A 16,499-nucleotide genomic window follows, 5' to 3' on the forward strand; every position below is an offset into this window, starting at 1 on the left:
GCTCGAGGTGCTCAAGGTGCTCACGGTGCTCGAAGTGCTCGAGGTGCTCAAGGTGCTCACGGTGCTCAAGGTGCTGAATGTGCTCAAAGTGCTCGAAGTGCTCGAGCTGCTCAAGGTGCTGAATGTGCTCAAAGTGCTCGAAGTGCTCGAGGTGCTCAAGGTGCTCGAGCTGCTCAAGGTGCTGAATGTGCTCAAAGTGCTCGAAGTGCTCGAGGTGCTCAAGGTGCTCGAGCTGCTCAAGGTGCTGAATGTGCTCAAAGTGCTCGAGGTGCTCAAGTTGCTCAAGGTGCTCGAAGTGCTCGAGGTGCTCAAGGTGCTCGAGCTGCTCAAGGTGCTGAATGTGCTCAAAGTGCTCGAAGTGCTCGAGGTGCTCAAGGTGCTCGAGCTGCCCAAGGCGCTCAATTGCTCAAGATGCTCTAGGTGCTCAAGGTGCTCAAGGTGCTCGAGGTGCTCAAGGTGCTCGAGGTGCTCAAGGTGCTCGAGGTGCTCAAGGTGCTCGAGGTGCTCAAGGTGCTCAAGGTTCTCAAGATGATCCAATTGCTCAAGGTGCTCTAGGTGCTCAAGGTGCTCAAGGTGCTCAAGGTGCTGAATGTGCTCAAAGTGCTCGAGGTGCTCAAGTTGCTCAAGGTGCTCAATGTGGTCAAGGTTCTCAAGATGCTCAGTGTGCTCGAGGTGCTCGAGGTGCTCAAGGTGCTCGAGGTGCTCAAGCTGCCCAAGGTGCTCAATTGCTCTAGGTGCTAGAGGTGCTCAAGGCTCTCAAGATGATCGAAGTGCTCAATGTCCTCAAGGTGCTCGAGGTGCTCAAGTTGCTCAAGGTGCTCAATGTGGTCAAGGTTCTCAAGATGCTCAGTGTGCTCGAGGTGCTCGAGGTGCTCAAGGTGCTCGAGGTGCTCAAGCTGCCCAAGGTGTTCAATTGCTCTAGGTGCTAGAGGTGCTCAAGGTTCTCAAGATGATCGAAGTGCTCAATGTCCTCAAGGTGCTCGAGGTGCTCAAGGTGCTCACGGTGCTCAAGGTGCTGAATGTGCTCAAAGTGCTCGAAGTGCTCGAGGTGCTCAAGGTGCTCGAGCTGCCCAAGGCGCTCAATTGCTCAAGATGCTCTAGGTGCTCAAGGTGCTCAAGGTGCTCAAGGTTCTCAAGATGATCGAGGTGCTTTAGGTGTTCGAAGTGCTCAATGTGCTCAAGGTGCTCGAGGTGCTCAAGCTGCCCAAGGTGCTCAATGTGCTCGAAGTGCTCGAGCTGCTCAAGGTGCTGAATGTGCTCAAAGTGCTCGAGGTGCTCAAGTTGCTCAAGGTGCTCGAAGTGCTCGAGGTGCTCAAGGTGCTCACGGTGCTCAAGGTGCTGAATGTGCTCAAAGTGCTCGAGGTGCTCAAGTTGCTCAAGGTGCTCGAAGTGCTCGAGGTGCTCAAGGTGCTCACGGTGCTCAAGGTGCTGAATGTGCTCAAAGTGCTCGAAGTGCTCAATGTGCTCAAGGTGCTCGAAGTGCTCGAGGTGCTCAAGGTGCTCACGGTGCTCAAGGTGCTGAATGTGCTCAAAGTGCTCGAGGTGCTCAAGTTGCTCAAGGTGCTCGAAGTGCTCGAGGTGCTCAAGGTGCTCACGGTGCTCAAGGTGCTGAATGTGCTCAAAGTGCTCGAAGTGCTCAATGTGCTCAAGGTGCTCGAAGTGCTCGAGGTGCTCAAGGTGCTCACGGTGCTCAAGGTGCTGAATGTGCTCAAAGTGCTCGAAGTGCTCAATGTGCTCAAGGTGCTCGAAGTGCTCGAGGTGCTCAAGGTGCTCACGGTGCTCAAGGTGCTGAATGTGCTCAAAGTGCTCGAGGTGCTCAAGTTGCTCAAGGTGCTCGAAGTGCTCGAGGTGCTCAAGGTGCTCACGGTGCTCAAGGTGCTGAATGTGCTCAAAGTGCTCGAAGTGCTCAATGTGCTCAAAGTGCTCGAAGTGCTCGAGGTGCTCAAGGTGCTCACGGTGCTCAAGGTGCTGAATGTGCTCAAAGTGCTCGAGGTGCTCAAGTTGCTCAAGGTGCTCGAAGTGCTCGAGGTGCTCAAGGTGCTCACGGTGCTCAAGGTGCTGAATGTGCTCAAAGTGCTCGAAGTGCTCAATGTGCTCAAGGTGCTCGAGGTGCTCAAGCTGCCCAAGGTGCTCAATGTGCTCGAAGTGCTCGAGGTGCTCAAGGTGCTCGAGCTGCTCAAGGTGCTGAATGTGCTCAAAGTGCTCGAGGTGCTCAAGTTGCTCAAGGTGCTCGAAGTGCTCGAGGTGCTCAAGGTGCTCACGGTGCTCAAGGTGCTGAATGTGCTCAAAGTGCTCGAAGTGCTCGAGGTGCTCAAGGTGCTGAATGTGCTCAAAGTGCTCGAGGTGCTCAAGTTGCTCAAGGTGCTCGAAGTGCTCGAGGTGCTCAAGGTGCTCGAGCTGCTCAAGGTGCTGAATGTGCTCAAAGTGCTCGAAGTGCTCGAGCTGCTCAAGGTGCTGAATGTGCTCAAAGTGCTCGAAGTGCTCGAGGTGCTCAAGGTGCTCGAGCTGCTCAACGTGCTGAATGTGCTCAAAGTGCTCGAAGTGCTCGAGGTGCTCAAGGTGCTCACGGTGCTCAAGGTGCTGAATGTGCTCAAAGTGCTCGAAGTGCTCGAGGTGCTCAAGGTGCTCGAGCTGCTCAAGGTGCTGAATGTGCTCAAAGTGCTCGAAGTGCTCGAGGTGCTCAAGGTGCTCACGGTGCTCAAGGTGCTGAATGTGCTCAAAGTGCTCGAAGTGCTCGAGGTGCTCAAGGTGCTCGAGCTGCTCAAGGTGCTGAATGTGCTCAAAGTGCTCGAAGTGCTCGAGCTGCTCAAGGTGCTGAATGTGCTCAAAGTGCTCGAGGTGCTCAAGTTGCTCAAGGTGCTCGAAGTGCTCGAGGTGCTCAAGGTGCTCACGGTGCTCAAGGTGCTGAATGTGCTCAAAGTGCTCGAAGTGCTCAATGTGCTCAAGGTGCTCGAGGTGCTCAAGCTGCCCAAGGTGCTCAATGTGCTCGAAGTGCTCGAGGTGCTCAAGGTGCTCGAGCTGCTCAAGTTGCTCAAGGTGCTCGAAGTGCTCGAGGTGCTCAAGGTGCTCACGGTGCTCAAGGTGCTGAATGTGCTCAAAGTGCTCGAAGTGCTCGAGGTGCTCAAGGTGCTGAATGTGCTCAAAGTGCTCGAGGTGCTCAAGTTGCTCAAGGTGCTCGAAGTGCTCGAGGTGCTCAAGGTGCTCACGGTGCTCAAGGTGCTGAATGTGCTCAAAGTGCTCGAAGTGCTCGAGGTGCTCAAGGTGCTGAATGTGCTCAAAGTGCTCGAGGTGCTCAAGTTGCTCAAGGTGCTCGAAGTGCTCGAGGTGCTCAAGGTGCTCGAGCTGCTCAAGGTGCTGAATGTGCTCAAAGTGCTCGAAGTGCTCAATGTGCTCAAGGTGCTCGAGGTGCTCAAGGTGCTCGAGCTGCTCAAGGTGCTGAATGTGCTCAATGTGCTCAAAGTGCTCGAGGTGCTCAAGTTGCTCAAGGTGCTCGAAGTGCTCGAGGTGCTCAAGGTGCTCACGGTGCTCAAGGTGCTGAATGTGCTCAAAGTGCTCGAAGTGCTCGAGGTGCTCAAGGTGCTCGAGCTGCCCAAGGCGCTCAATTGCTCAAGATGCTCTAGGTGCTCAAGGTGCTCAAGGTGCTCAAGGTTCTCAAGATGATCGAGGTGCTTTAGGTGTTCGAAGTGCTCAATGTGCTCAAGGTGCTCGAGGTGCTCAAGGTGCTCGAGGTGCTCAAGGTGCTCGAGGTGCTCAAGCTGCCCAAGGTGCTCAATGTGCTCAAGGTGCTCGAGGTGCTCAAGGTGCTCAAGGTTCTCAAGATGATCGAAGTGCTCAATGTGCTCAAGGTGCTCGAGGTGCTCAAGGTGCTTGAGGTGCTCAAGGTGCTCGAGGTGCTCAAGGTGCTCGAGGTGCTCAAGGTGCTCGAGGTGCTCAAGGTGCTCGAGGTGCTCAAGGTGCTCGAAGTGCTCAAGCTGCCCAAGGTGCTCAATGTGCTCAAGGTGCTCGAGGTGCTCACGGTGCTCAAGGTGCTGAATGTGCTCAAAGTGCTCGAGGTGCTCAAGTTGCTCAAGGTGCTTGAAGTGCTCGAAGTGCTCGAGGTGCTCAAGGTGCTCGAGCTGCCCAAGGCGCTCAATTGCTCAAGGTGCTCTAGGTGCTCAAGGTGCTCAAGGTGCTCAAGGTTCTCAAGATGATCGAGGTGCTTTAGGTGTTCGAAGTGCTCAATGTGCTCAAGGTGCTCGAGGTGCTCAAGGTGCTCGAGGTGCTCAAGGTGCTCGAGGTGCTCAAGCTGCCCAAGGTGCTCAATTGCTCTAGGTGCTAGAGGTGCTCAATATGCTCAAGGTGCTTGAAGTTCTCAAAATGCTCAAGGTGCTCAAGATGCTCAAGGTGCCCAAGTTGCTCAAGGTGCTCAAAGTTCTCAAAGTGTTCGAGGTGCTCACGGTGCTCAAGGTGATCAAGGTGCTCACGGGGTTCTGGCCTTCCTCATTGAATTTTCGCGCTCCATTTACAATCGCCTGCCGGACAACGCGTGGAAAAGTGTCGTGTATTCCACACGGACAAATACATCAGTTTTACAACTAAAAACGAGCCGCGACGCGGCACGCAACGCGCCGTATCTCTATACAAAATCTCTCCGACCCAAAATGGCCTAGTTCGGCAAACTCTGCCATTTCGATTTATGAGGGAAGCCAGAATTCCGTGGGTGCTCAAGGTGCTCGAAATGCTCGAGGTGCTTAATGTGCTCAAGGCAAAATTTCTGAAAAGCGTCTTGTCATGTTCAAGTTAGACTTTATGAATGCTATTGTTTATTAATCACAAAACCAAAAAAAACATCAGTTATCCCATAACATTTGGAAGCGCAAAGTCATGCCTTGTTTAGTTTTTAGAACCGTAAATGGTTGCAAGCTCCGTCATGCTCTTCATGGTCCAGTTTCCAGTAATCGGATGGGTTTCCACTCCATGTTCCAGGACAAAAATTCCTGTTTTGATGGGATATTCAACTCTTGTTGGTCTAAAAATCAATGACAATGAAACTTCGTTGCGATTTCCATTCACAAAATGCCCTTCACGGAATCCTGGGCTGAAGCCTGTGAGCTGCTGGATGAGCTTGCTGGCGTCGATGTTGCTGTTACCTGAAGCTCACAAAATTGTTTCATAACAGAACTTGAACAAACCATTCTGGGGAGAAATGAATTTAAGAACTCTAAAAACGTCTCCAGACTTGATTGCACTACGAAGCTTCAAAAAGAATGTTACTCCAATTTCGATTGCATCCATCTCCTCGGAAGTTTGTCGGCGGAAACGTTCATGCTCAGAACTTGATGGATCATAGGCGACTGAAAATCCAATAAAGGCGAGAAGGAGAACAGGAAGATGCATCTCGAAATGGGAAATCTGAAAGAGGGGGCCAGGGTTTTATAGGTGTGATCAAATTGAATTAGGGATTCCCGTGGTTTCAGCAGGTGGGAAATCAGAGATTATGAAAGGAATTTTGAAGAAGGAGAAAAATTGTGGGAGGAAATGAAATGTTCAAAAAATGTTTTTGAAAAATTTGAAAGTATGGTAAGTACACAGTAATAAGGACCCCCTAAAATTATAGAAGTATTCAAAAAACTACACTGTTTTCAGTTAAAAACTGATCTTTTATTCGGAATCAGCATTGTAGGAAACATTTTAATTTTTTCTGGTCAATTTGTGACAGAACAGCAAGTTGTAAAATGTCGAGAAACATGTGGAAAAAATACAGTCCCGCCGGATGTCAGCTGCTGGAATTTTTTATATACATATACATATACATATACATATACATATACATATACATATACATATACAGTCCATATACAGTATACATACATATACTGGCTTGGAACATTCATAAACTTTCTGTGTCCCGATTTCTGAAAAGCTTCTGGTCATGTTCAAGGAATACTTTATTAAGCTATTGTTTATTATTTGCAAAACCAAAAAACACGTCAGTTATCCCATAACATTTGGAGGTGCGAAGTTATGCCTTGAACGGTTTTTAGAAATGTTAATCCCCGTAAGCCACGTCATGCTCTTCAGGGTCCAGTTGTCAGTTATTGGATGTTTTTCAACTCCATGTTCCAGCACAAATGTTCCGTTTAGGAAAGGATAATCACGGCCGGGTACTTTGAAAATCACTGATAATGAAACTTCGTTACAATTTCCATTCACAAAATATCCATCACGAAATTCCGCCGCCCAGCCTTTGAGACTCCTCATAAACTTTATGACGTCGATGTTGGGATGTGTAATGAATTTGACAACTCTGAAAGGGTCTCCAGACAAGATTGCATTATTCAACTCCGAAAAAAATTGTGTGCCAATTTCGTACGCTTTGATCTTCTCGGCATCTTGGCTTGATGGAACGTCGGCGACTGAAACCCCAATAAAGGCGAGAAGGAGAACGGGAAGTCGCATCTCGAAATGGGAATACTGGAAGAGGGAGCCAGGGTTTTATAGGTGTGAGCAAATCGAATTAGGGATTCCCGTGGTTTATGGGCAGGAGAACAGGTGAGAAATCAGAGATTATGGTGAAGAATTTCAAGCGAGAAGGAGGGAAAATCTGTGAGAAAAAATATTGAGCTTTGGGAAATTATTCTGCAAGTTGTTACTGCTGGAACGGTGACCTGTGGCTGTTTTGCATTGGCTTTAGTGTCACTAAATTGATCTGACATAAGTTGGTTTTACAATCGTTCGCCTATTGAAATATATAGAACACCGAACTCTATAGAAGTTAATGCTATATTATTTTTATGTCAAAAATTTATTATTATATTTCACAGAAATTATTAGATTTCCGCCTGCTGCATACCATTACCACGTTCCATTCCTGATTTCCCATTTTCCTTCTCTTCCGGCATTCCTTGACCATTTGAATTCATTCCATTCATTCCGCTCATCCCATTATTCTTACCCATTCCAGCTTGTCCTTCCTGACCAGTCGGCATTCCTCGTCCACTCTCACCCATCTGGCCTTCCTGGCTTCTAGGCATTCCTTGTCCTCCATCCATACCTTCCCGGTGCATTCCATCTTGACCTCCCATTTTTCCTTGTTGAACCATATCAGTCTCAGCACTTAGTGCGCCAGAAATAACGAGTATAGCCAAAAGTGCACAGAAGAAGGATGACATGATTGAAAGTTGATAGCCTTGGTGATGCAGGCCTGGGTATTTATACCAATAGGTTCGACATCGATCAGGATTAACAACGGTGTCTGTGCCTTATTTGAACCGGGGATTTACAGTTCAAAGCATCAAAACAACAGAGAGGGTTGCAGGGAAAATGACGTCAGAACTGGATATATTATACACGCTGAACTTACAAGACTACTTTCCAGATCAGGAGTAACGTCACTTGAACATAGAACCTTAAACTTCCCTGATCGGGAACCGGTTATGAAGCCAGGCCCCCCCCCCCACTGTTTTGACATTTTCACCAATGACTTCCGAGTTTAATAGAGAAACAGACATCGTTGTTAAAACAAATCGGGTCCACCTGCTAGGTAATACCTGGCAACCTTGTTTCAGGTATTAGACTTCAGGTACGGAAAATGGCCTGACTCCTCGACTAGTCGTCTCAGGAGTAGTGTCAAGATGGCAGCTGAACAGCTCAGGAAAGTACAGAATCTGAAAATTGAAAATGTATTTTTTCCAAATCGATGTTGACTTCCATTTTGATTTGTCCTTGAATTTCCCTTCCTTCTAGCTATTCGAGCTTGCTTTTATTCATTTTTCTAAAATTTCCCATCAAAATTTCCCCTTCCCTAATTCGATTAGCCTTCCCACCTTCATAAAACTCTGCTTCCATCCCTGAATTTCCAGTGCCGCATCTCCAAGATGAACTGGCTCTCCATGTTCATTCTACTTGCTGTAACTGCCATGGCCGCCAGCCATGGCCAGCGTTGGTTCCATAAGTTTCACAGAAACCCAGCTTCTGACGAAGTTCATGGAGATGTTTGGACCCAGGAAAGACCCTTCGAGGATGTGGATTCAGATGAAATGTGAGTGAACTTGAACAGTGTTTGAATCTCAAAAATATCTTAGTTTCTTAAGGAATTGGGCGCAGGGCCGTCGCCGTCATGGAAGGCACGGAAGAGAAAGAATTCGAACTTTGGATTTTTGAGTTTAACTTTTTTAAGAAATAAATAATTTATCTATTCATTACTATGCACTTGGACGTTGAATAAAATTTTGTGAAAAAAACTAGAAAGTTCTGAAATTCTCTAAGGAAGGTGTGTATTCTTAAAATATACAAGTAGGTATTAAGAAGGCATGAACGCCTGAAGACGTGCAAAACGACAGCGTGAACCTTGACCAATCAGCGACTTGCGAAGGGCGTGTCCAAGCTCGCTTATTGGTCCGAAGCTTTGATGCCTCGTATCTTGGTTGTTTTTACTTTCATCAAAAAATTATTAACTGACAAAATGTTCATTATTGATTTTTCTATAATTTTGTAGTTGAACAAATTTTTTGAATAATCTATTCAAGCTGAGATATTGGCCGCCGAAATTTTACGTAACAGGTTTTGGATTTTTCCTTTAGTCTGTCAGAGCGTTTTTATACATTCTACCTCATTTGTCTGTTGGTGTTAGTTTTGTGGAATGATCTACCACCTTTGGCAATTCTACAATTTTTTATTGTCTGACCAGTGTTCAGTGACCACCCCTATCATTGCCTCCTACCTGGGAAGCTCCGCCCTTTTACCTATGCTCGTAGCAGTCCAATACACCCGATGATAATGACTGATTCTACAACCTTTCTGGACCAAAATGATTCTCCCAACATCCGTTGAATTCTTCCTCCCAAACTTTTCCAAGAGCTCCGAAAAAATTGAGAAGACCGCGGTCGAATTGACGACGGACTTGGCGAAAAAAGAAGTATTGAAGTTTTTGCCAATCAGGATCAGGTTAGTCACTTAATTTCATTTTCTAGCATTTTAACCTTGTATTTTTCCAGACAACATCTACAGCTCTGCTCCAACTGCTCCAACTTAAAACGGCTGGACTCCACAACCCCATACCAGCTGGAGACCTGCTCAGTGGGCAAAAATCTCATCGAGCTGGACTTTTTCGGTTGCTCTTGGAGCTTTGGCGGAAAGGGCAAGGTGACTCTTCGATTTGGAGGTGGACTTCGGAAGGAGTTGGATTTAAAGATCCCAAAGGAAGAATCAATGCGAAGAATTCTAAAATTCTACCTAACCCGGAAAGGGACCATTGTGAAGAAGCTGTGGATCAAGGATCAGGAATCAGTGAAGCTTTTGGCTTCGATGGGGGTTTTCAATAAATTTAATGTGTCGAATCAGGAAGGTGTATTGTTGGAGAATCTGGAGGATTTGGACGATTTTACGCTGTCGAAGATCACCTGGAAACTTGTGGACCCACGTTGTTAATTTGTTTTTTGTTGTTGTTAATTCTGTTGGTATTTTCAGCTTACAAACTTGTTTAACTAAGCATAATAATGAAAAATATGTACATAAATAAATAACTTTTGGAAAATTCGGTTTGAAAATAAATAATAGCAAATTTCAAACAGTGATAACTTATAACTTATTAGCCGCTTAGTCAATTAAAATTTTTTCAACTAACAGAATGTGAAGTGTACATTAATTAACGTTTTGCAATTTGAAGCTTTTTAAATATATTTTTCAGATTTAAAGGTACAGGAGCTTCAATAAGCCTTCCCTGAGTTTATCAGATACCTTTGAGCTCTTGTGTCTGCTCCTTCAAAATTTTCTGAAATATTTAAAAATGTTTCAAAATGTTGAAAAAATTTCCTAACGTTTCCAAAATTTTCAGAAATGTTTTGAATTGCTCCATAATGCTTCAAAATGTCATAGAAATTTCCGAAATTTTCCAAAATGCTCATAAAATTTCCTAAAGTTTCCAAAACTTTCAGGAATGTTCCAAAATGTTTCAAAATATTCAAAAAATTGTCTAACATTTTCAAAATTTTCAGAAATGTTTTGAAATGCTTCATGATGTTCCATAATGTATTAAAAATTTCCTTAAGTTTTCAAAACTTTCAGAAATGTTCCGAAATGCTCCATAATGGTTCAAAATTATCCAATAATTTCCAAAATTTACCAATATTTTCCAAAATTTTTCTGAATATTCCGAAATGTTTCACGATGCTCCATTATGTTCAAAACATTTCCTCAAGTTTTCAAAAATTTCCAAATTATTTCTAAACGCTTCATGATGTTCCATAATGTTCCATAATGTTTCAAAATATCACGAAATTTTCCAGTAATTCCCAAAATTTAAAATTTTCAAAAATGTTCCGAAATGCTCCATAATGTTTCATACTGTTATTGAAAAGCCTTTACAATATGAACAAAAATGTTTCTTCAATTCAACTGAATTTATTAAATCAATATCCTTTTTTAAAAATCAATAAACTGTGATAGTGAACCAATTATATCTCTTCCACGTTTCGAGCTTTATATCGATCTTCTCATCCACAATTTGATACAAATTCTTAACCCGAACAGCTTCACTATCCACTATCACTTCTTCACTTTTATCATAACACTCCACATAGTTCACTCCTTTCATCAAAACTTTTATATCCAATCTTCTCGGAGAATTGACAATAGTTACTGATTGAAGTATAGGACATCCTCCATTGATCAAATGCTTTATCACTAGATTCCACTCTTTCATGCTTAATATAGAAGACTGTAACTTTACACTTTTACTGTTAAGGAGTAATATATCATTCAGTGTGAGGCCTGATTGAGGAGTCATTTGGAAATAGGTGAGCTCATCGAAATTGCTGCTGAGCAATTGTTGAATTGTTCTTGTCTTCGGTATTTCAGATTTTATTTCCAGAATCTGAGAGCAGCAAAAGTTACTTTGAACTTGCTCAATACACTTTTCAGATTTAATACAACTCTCGTAGGCTTCTACTTTTACTCCTTCTAACACATCCATCAAAATAACTCCATCTGCCGTTTCAAATCCATCATCCTCTATCTTCACTATATCGATTTTCGGGTAGTCCAAAACTCTCATCAGGTGATCTACCCAATGTCTCAGCCCGACTCCTTTCATAGGCGTCAATTCACTTTTCGTATTTCCATCGATAGTTTGGTAGGTTAGCGCATCCTTCAAGTCGTGCAGGTTTACGGGGCGGGATTGTAACGCGATGCGATCCATGTCAAAGGCTATCACGATGTATGGCCGAGTTGTGAAGAAGATCACAAAGTAGAAGAGCTCACGTGAGGCCTGCAGTTGGACGTTTTCCACTTGACAGTTTTTCGGCATTTTCAGCGGTGTGGTGACTTCGGAGCACATGTACTCGGCGATTCTGGAAGAAAAACTTTTTAGAACTTAGGCTTAGGCCTAGGCTTAGGATAGACACAGACTTAGACTTAAGCTCAGACTTAGGCTTAGGCTTAAGCTCAGGCTTAGGTTTATAATCAGGTCAAGGCTTAGGCTAAGGCTTAGGCTTAAGCTTAGGTCAAGACTTAGAACTAGGCCTAGGCTTAGGATAGACACAGACTTAGGCGTAGACTTAGGCTTAAGCTCAGACTTAGGCTTAGGCTTTGGCTTAGGCATCGAATTAGGCTTTGGAAAGCTTACAAGCGCCATAGACCGGCTTAGAAAAAAGTATATTGTAAAAATAAAATCGGATGAGGCTTTGTTTAATGAAAAAACGTAGTTTCAAATGTATGGGTCACTTAGCAATTCTAGTCAAAAACAGGCCCGTCGGTCGTCCGCTGCTGTAACTGTTTTTGGGACAGAGTTTTATTATTTTGACAATCTCAAATCTTATTTATATTTGTTCATATTTTTGTTCTTTTGTTCATATTGAAAACAAAAAACTCACCTGTCGGTAGGAAAACATGATTGAATTACATTGAGAATATAGTTTTTGAGACGACGAAAAAACGTGAACAACATTAGATAATAATGGATAACACCATAAAATGAGTTGTGCGTCAGTGAATTTTTCAGATCGATATTTGCACGAGAAAGGACATCTGCTCAATTGATTTTTACAAAGGGTGCTAATATCTATGACAGCTGGAGTACAAGGTCAGCGGTCTTGTAGGAAGGTAGGCCATAGTGGTTCATACAGAGGAACAACTTCATAAACATAATAATAATAAGTATTTTATTTTGACAAACTTTCAACAAAAATTTCAAAATTCAAAGGATAATATCAATGAATTCACCATCCTCATCCAATCTACACTGTATCATCCAAGGATCTACAACAAATTTGAGATAGCTGCCATAACTGAGAGTTTCAAAATGCATCGTAGCATAAGTTCCATGTTTTTTCTGAATCGAGTATCCGCCGAAAAAAGACTCCCATGAGTCTCCGGGAAAGGCCAATGTAATAACATCTTTGCGGACGATTCCATATTTTATCCCTTTAAAAATGATTTCTTCGTTGAATGTTTTTGCAGGAGCTCTATAATACAATTCCAAATATTCGAGTGGCATTTCGGATCCGTTAATCCATCTTTTTAGAAAAATATTCAAATCCTTGTCGGTTATTTTTGAGTTACTCACAGAAATTGTTGGAATATTCAAAAAAAATAAATCATCTAACGATATCAATTCTCCATTTGATATAGAAATTGCGTAGAAATTCATTAGATATACCGATCTGGCACTTGAAGAAATCCCAAATAAGCATAACTGTTCTTTATTCAACAATAAATCAGCATCCTCCCGAAATTTTTTTCCTAGCAATATATTGTAAGAGAAACGACCTCCATAGTTGTTCTTTATTTGCCGTTTCAGTTGGTTCAGCATATCAATTTCATCCGAGGATTGCTTTTTAGTGGTGATCTCCAAAATAATATTTACCCATTCCATCAGTTCAAGCTTCTTCCATTTCCAACGCAGCTTTCTTTCCCTACGTGTATACATGCCTTCAGTTATCTCAATTACATCTTTGTTTTCAAAATTAAATGATACAGAATCTCTATTGTGACTGCTTATGCGAAGATTCGATTGACCTGTGAAAAGAGCACACAAGACTGTGTGAGGCACGGCACACCTGGTCTCTCGATGGTCTTACTGCAAGTAGGCTCGTAATCTAGAACAGCCGGAATACATAGGAGGTCAAATAAACTGTCCAGTAGGAAGGCACGTCTGTTCTTGGGCATAAAACTAGATTATAAAATAACCAGCCGTGGACTGCACCTTCAGCGCGGCCCCGACTTCTGGGGCTGAAAACTAATTTTTCTGAAACTACCGTAATCATACAGTACTCCTACCTTACCAAAAAACTGGCTCATTTCAACATGATAATCCAACTTTTTTGATCTAAAACTTTCATAGAAATGCAGAAAACAGGGTGTTCTATCTGAAAATAACATTAATGTTTGTTGAGCAGCTTGAAAAAGTCCTCAAATAGTGCCTGAAAGTTGCCTTTTGCATGCGTACTCAGAAAGTCTCATTTCGGTTTGATCTTCAAAAAATGTGGGGATTGAGACGCAGACATCTCTTTCGATTTTTGTGTGCTGACGTCACAATTTTTCTGGAAACATTTTCCCGCATTTTTTGTAGATCAAACTGTGATGAAACAGCTTGACACCACGCGAATCATCCCAATTACTCGGACTGATCTGAAAAGAGTTTTTACAAACCTTTTTGCACAATTCTGCTTTTTCTGAACTGCTCACAAGATTGTATTGATCTCTACTTACAATTAGACATTTTGTTTGGCACAAATAACTCGAATTGAAGCTGAATATTCAAAACAATCTACTAGCAGCCGACATATCACGGGTCATACAAAATTGTCATTTTTTCAGAATTCGTCAACGCTGGCATCAACACTTCACACTGGATCAGTAACTGAAAACATATTCAGACAATTCTTTTTGCCATTTTCTTTCCGAAGTTCTGTCCGTCCGAAAACTAGTTTAAATTTTCAACAAAAAAGTCTAATAAAATGCTTTATTGAACAAGTAAAGAGCTAATCATCCGAAATGGCGTTGATACACGACTTCGCCTTCAACGACTGATAATAAGCATCCGTCACTTGTTCGGCCAGTGAGTCAGGATGATTTGCTCCAGGAGTAGACAAACGCAAGCTGAGTGGGTGTCTCTGGAATTTTATCAAGTTTTAGTACTAAAAGCAAATTCAAATTTTTATCGTAGCGTCGGACATCTACTGGGTTCCGTTTTTGACGTAATTCAACTAAGTTGTGGAACCCGGTAGATGTCAAGTGCTGATTTGAACTAAGCAACTAACCGTATGAATCATAGTTCGAATGAAATCGTGTGCATGGTAAGACACGATAGTGGCAATGCAGCACGTTTCAACGTTTCGAAACTTGGCGTCCTCAGCGATGATCATCAAATTGCAGACATATGGAAGGTCCTCATAGTTCTGAAAATATTACGGTATTTGATTAAAGCAAACACACAACTTTTACCGTCTGCAGCTCCAGACAAAGATGTTTTTCGAGCGAGCTTCTCAGCTTTTCCGAATCAGGATTGGTGAACCAATGCTCAGCCAAAGATGATATCTCAGAAGCCAATCTTGGTGTGAGCTGGGCAGGCTTTTTGTAATGTCTGGTGACCATGTATACGAGACACTGAAATTAAACGGTCCCAAATATTCAGAAAACGTCAACCTACGATGTTAATAGCCTCCACATCGGAGCATTCAACGGTGAGCTCTGTGGTGTGCTCCGTCAAAAATGCACGGAAGTACCCAGAAGCCAGACAGACCATCTCACTGTTAGTCATCACGAATTGAGTTCCATCAGATGTGATGAGTTTCAGATTTTTTGGGAATCTAAAAAAAAACTTTTTGAATTCAAAGAAGTGCTGCAAATCAAAAACTGACTTTGCAGTAATTGCATCGAAGTTGCTTTCAGAAGTTTCTGTTTCAATTGGTGCTCCTTCTTCCAACAAGTACTTCAAATCCGCGAAATCGTCTCGATCGTACACCCACTGAGTTTCCAATTCAAGTTCTTGTTCATTCTTCTCTGCGGAGACCATCAACTCTGAGAGATCTTTTCCGTGTGGATCAGTTCGAAAGGTCTTTGATTCCATTGCGACTCTTCCTTCATTTATTTGTCCATCGAGTACATATTTGAGGCTGTTCTCAACACTTCCATCTTTTTCCATCACATTCAATGTGAATTGTATTTTTTGGGGTGGTGGATATTTATCACGAATTGCCCTTTGCACCAATTTGAGTTTCCATGGGGAATCAAGCGGATACCGATTGAGTTGAAGAACCCTAAATAAAATTTTATATATTTTACCTTCCAACTTCGAAAAAATCACTCACCATTTTAGCATGTTTCCCTCAAAAACCGTGGCAAATTGCTCTTGGAAAATAATAGACACATCAGTTGGTCGAGCATTTTTTGGAGGAATTTTAAAACTGTGATGATGGTTGAAGGTGACTATATTGTCTGCGAGTTGATACTCTGGAATATTGATTTTTTTGAAGATTTCATAGTCTTCTTGGATTTCAAAAATTGAAATATTTCAGCTGTATTAAAAGAGAATAAATAAAATGATATTGCCTAGGGGTGAGCGGCAAACGATTTTTTCCGGCAAATCGGCAAATCGACAAATTGCCGGAATTGGAAATTTCCAGCAAATCGGCATATCGGCAATTTGCCGGAATTTAAAATTTCCGGCAAACCGGCAAACCGGCAAATTGCCGATTTGCCGAACTTCGGTAAATTTGCAAATCGGTAATTTGCCGAAAATTTTCGGCAAATTGTGGTTTTGCACTTATTTTTTGGAATTTCAATTTCAAATGGCAAAATTAAACGCATCATATGAATTTTTCTATATCTATTTTGAGAAGTTCTATGAAAATATGTAGAAAAAACGGGAAAAATTCAATAATAGACAGTTTTAAGTGCTTCCGTCTTATAAAAAATCCCTCTAAACATTTCCGGCAAATCTGGTATTCGGCAAATCGGCAAGTCGGCAATTTGCCGTAAATTAAAATTTCCGGCAAAACGGCAAACCGGCAAATTGCCGGAATTGGAAATTTCCGGCAAATCGGCAAATTGCTTGCCCATTTTTTGATTCTTAGTCGGCGTTTTACACAAAAGATAAATTCCAATAAAAGACAGAACTTTGCTTTTTGCCAGAAATTAAAAAATTGGGGCAAACCAATCCAAATATGAAGTGTAAACTTGGGTTTGCACCAGGGCTGTGCGGAAACCGGCAATTGCCGAAATTGCCGAACCCTAAAAACTTTGGCAACCGGCAACTTTTGCTGGCTGGAACTTCGGCAACTTTTCGGCAAACGGCAACTTGGTTGCCGGTTGCGCAAAGCTCTGGTTTGCGTTTAGTAGCAAGGCTTCCTGAAAGAATTCCGGAGGAAAACTCCCCCTAACTCACCTTTTACTCTATGCATCTGCTTAATTTTGTGCAATTGTAGTGCAAATAGTAGGAAATGAATTTTTTTTCCGCCATTTTTTCCTTTTCCTATTTCTGCTTTTCAATTTCCACGTGGAGCTCTTTTAAAATGAAAATT

General features: G+C 42.8%; 7 protein-coding genes across 8 annotated transcripts; 2 read left to right on the forward strand and 5 right to left on the reverse strand.

The window, feature by feature from the left end:
* Positions 1-4,791: 4,791 nt before the first annotated feature.
* On the reverse strand, positions 4,792-5,384 carry Y49F6B.20 (uncharacterized protein). The gene is made up of 2 exons (NM_001368576.3): positions 5,172-5,384; positions 4,792-5,129 (listed from the first exon to the last, which is right to left on the reverse strand). The coding sequence occupies exons 1-2, from the start codon at positions 5,374-5,376 to the stop codon at positions 4,873-4,875; spliced, it is 462 nt and encodes a 153-aa protein (NP_001355425.1). The 5' UTR covers positions 5,377-5,384; the 3' UTR covers positions 4,792-4,872.
* Positions 5,385-5,973: 589 nt separating this feature from the next.
* On the reverse strand, positions 5,974-6,438 carry Y49F6B.13 (Conserved secreted protein; the record flags this gene model as incomplete). The annotated part of the gene is made up of 1 exon (NM_001027287.7): positions 5,974-6,438. One exon carries the CDS (start codon positions 6,436-6,438, stop codon positions 5,974-5,976), a length of 465 nt encoding a protein of 154 aa, NP_001022458.2.
* A 371-nt stretch (positions 6,439-6,809) lies between these two features.
* On the reverse strand, positions 6,810-7,151 carry Y49F6B.12 (Sp185/333; the record flags this gene model as incomplete). The annotated part of the gene is made up of 1 exon (NM_001027286.3): positions 6,810-7,151. The coding sequence occupies one exon, from the start codon at positions 7,149-7,151 to the stop codon at positions 6,810-6,812; it is 342 nt and encodes a 113-aa protein (NP_001022457.1).
* A 700-nt stretch (positions 7,152-7,851) lies between these two features.
* On the forward strand, positions 7,852-8,179 carry Y49F6B.6 (Neuropeptide-Like Protein). 2 transcript variants are annotated; one of them, NM_001368578.4, is made up of 2 exons: positions 7,852-8,020; positions 8,073-8,179. In NM_001368578.4, exons 1-2 carry the CDS (start codon positions 7,857-7,859, stop codon positions 8,140-8,142), a joined length of 234 nt encoding a protein of 77 aa, NP_001355426.1. In that variant the 5' UTR covers positions 7,852-7,856; the 3' UTR covers positions 8,143-8,179. The 2 variants fall into 2 exon arrangements, with proteins under 2 accessions (NP_001355426.1, NP_001355427.1); NM_001368577.4 differs by having other exon boundaries at positions 8,064-8,174.
* Positions 8,180-8,778: 599 nt separating this feature from the next.
* On the forward strand, positions 8,779-9,507 carry sdz-32. The gene is made up of 2 exons (NM_001377763.2): positions 8,779-8,925; positions 8,976-9,507. The coding sequence occupies exons 1-2, from the start codon at positions 8,789-8,791 to the stop codon at positions 9,406-9,408; spliced, it is 570 nt and encodes a 189-aa protein (NP_001364706.1). The 5' UTR covers positions 8,779-8,788; the 3' UTR covers positions 9,409-9,507.
* An 857-nt stretch (positions 9,508-10,364) lies between these two features.
* Positions 10,365-12,006, reverse strand: fbxb-104 (F-box associated domain-containing protein). Its single transcript, NM_062156.6, has 2 exons — positions 11,850-12,006; positions 10,365-11,327 (listed from the first exon to the last, which is right to left on the reverse strand). Exons 1-2 carry the CDS (start codon positions 11,921-11,923, stop codon positions 10,409-10,411), a joined length of 993 nt encoding a protein of 330 aa, NP_494557.1. The 5' UTR covers positions 11,924-12,006; the 3' UTR covers positions 10,365-10,408.
* Positions 12,007-13,925: 1,919 nt separating this feature from the next.
* On the reverse strand, positions 13,926-16,419 carry Y49F6B.8 (BTB domain-containing protein). The gene is made up of 7 exons (NM_062157.3): positions 16,364-16,419; positions 15,288-15,429; positions 14,838-15,236; positions 14,627-14,786; positions 14,422-14,583; positions 14,238-14,375; positions 13,926-14,090 (listed from the first exon to the last, which is right to left on the reverse strand). Exons 1-7 carry the CDS (start codon positions 16,377-16,379, stop codon positions 13,959-13,961), a joined length of 1,149 nt encoding a protein of 382 aa, NP_494558.2. The 5' UTR covers positions 16,380-16,419; the 3' UTR covers positions 13,926-13,958.
* Positions 16,420-16,499: the final 80 nt, after the last annotated feature.

Source organism: Caenorhabditis elegans, chromosome II (genome assembly GCF_000002985.6).
Source record: "Caenorhabditis elegans chromosome II".
Taxonomy (NCBI): Eukaryota; Metazoa; Nematoda; class Chromadorea; order Rhabditida; family Rhabditidae; genus Caenorhabditis; species Caenorhabditis elegans.

Bases quoted from the DNA above. Each gene is read 5' to 3' on its own strand.
- Y49F6B.20 (NM_001368576.3), bottom strand. From the start codon at position 5,376: ATGCATCTTCCTGTTCTCCTTCTCGCCTTTATTGGATTTTCAGTCGCC. The intron at 5,130-5,171 runs GTTTGTTCAAGT...TGTGAGCTTCAG, and splicing joins ATTCATTTCTCCCCAGAATG to GTAACAGCAACATCGACGCC.
- sdz-32 (NM_001377763.2), top strand. From the start codon at position 8,789: ATGATTCTCCCAACATCCGTTGAATTCTTCCTCCCAAACTTTTCCAAG. The intron at 8,926-8,975 runs GTTAGTCACTTA...GTATTTTTCCAG, and splicing joins TTTTTGCCAATCAGGATCAG to ACAACATCTACAGCTCTGCT.
- fbxb-104 (NM_062156.6), bottom strand. From the start codon at position 11,923: ATGTTGTTCACGTTTTTTCGTCGTCTCAAAAACTATATTCTCAATGTA. The intron at 11,328-11,849 runs GTGAGTTTTTTG...TTTTTCTTCCAG, and splicing joins TCATGTTTTCCTACCGACAG to AATCGCCGAGTACATGTGCT.
- Y49F6B.6 (NM_001368577.4), top strand. From the start codon at position 7,857: ATGAACTGGCTCTCCATGTTCATTCTACTTGCTGTAACTGCCATGGCC. The intron at 8,021-8,063 runs GTGAGTGAACTT...AAAATATCTTAG, and splicing joins GATGTGGATTCAGATGAAAT to TTTCTTAAGGAATTGGGCGC.
- Y49F6B.8 (NM_062157.3), bottom strand. The intron at 15,237-15,287 runs GTGAGTGATTTT...AATTTTATTTAG, and splicing joins GAGGGAAACATGCTAAAATG to GGTTCTTCAACTCAATCGGT. The intron at 14,787-14,837 runs GTCAGTTTTTGA...GTTTTTTTTTAG, and splicing joins TTCGATGCAATTACTGCAAA to ATTCCCAAAAAATCTGAAAC.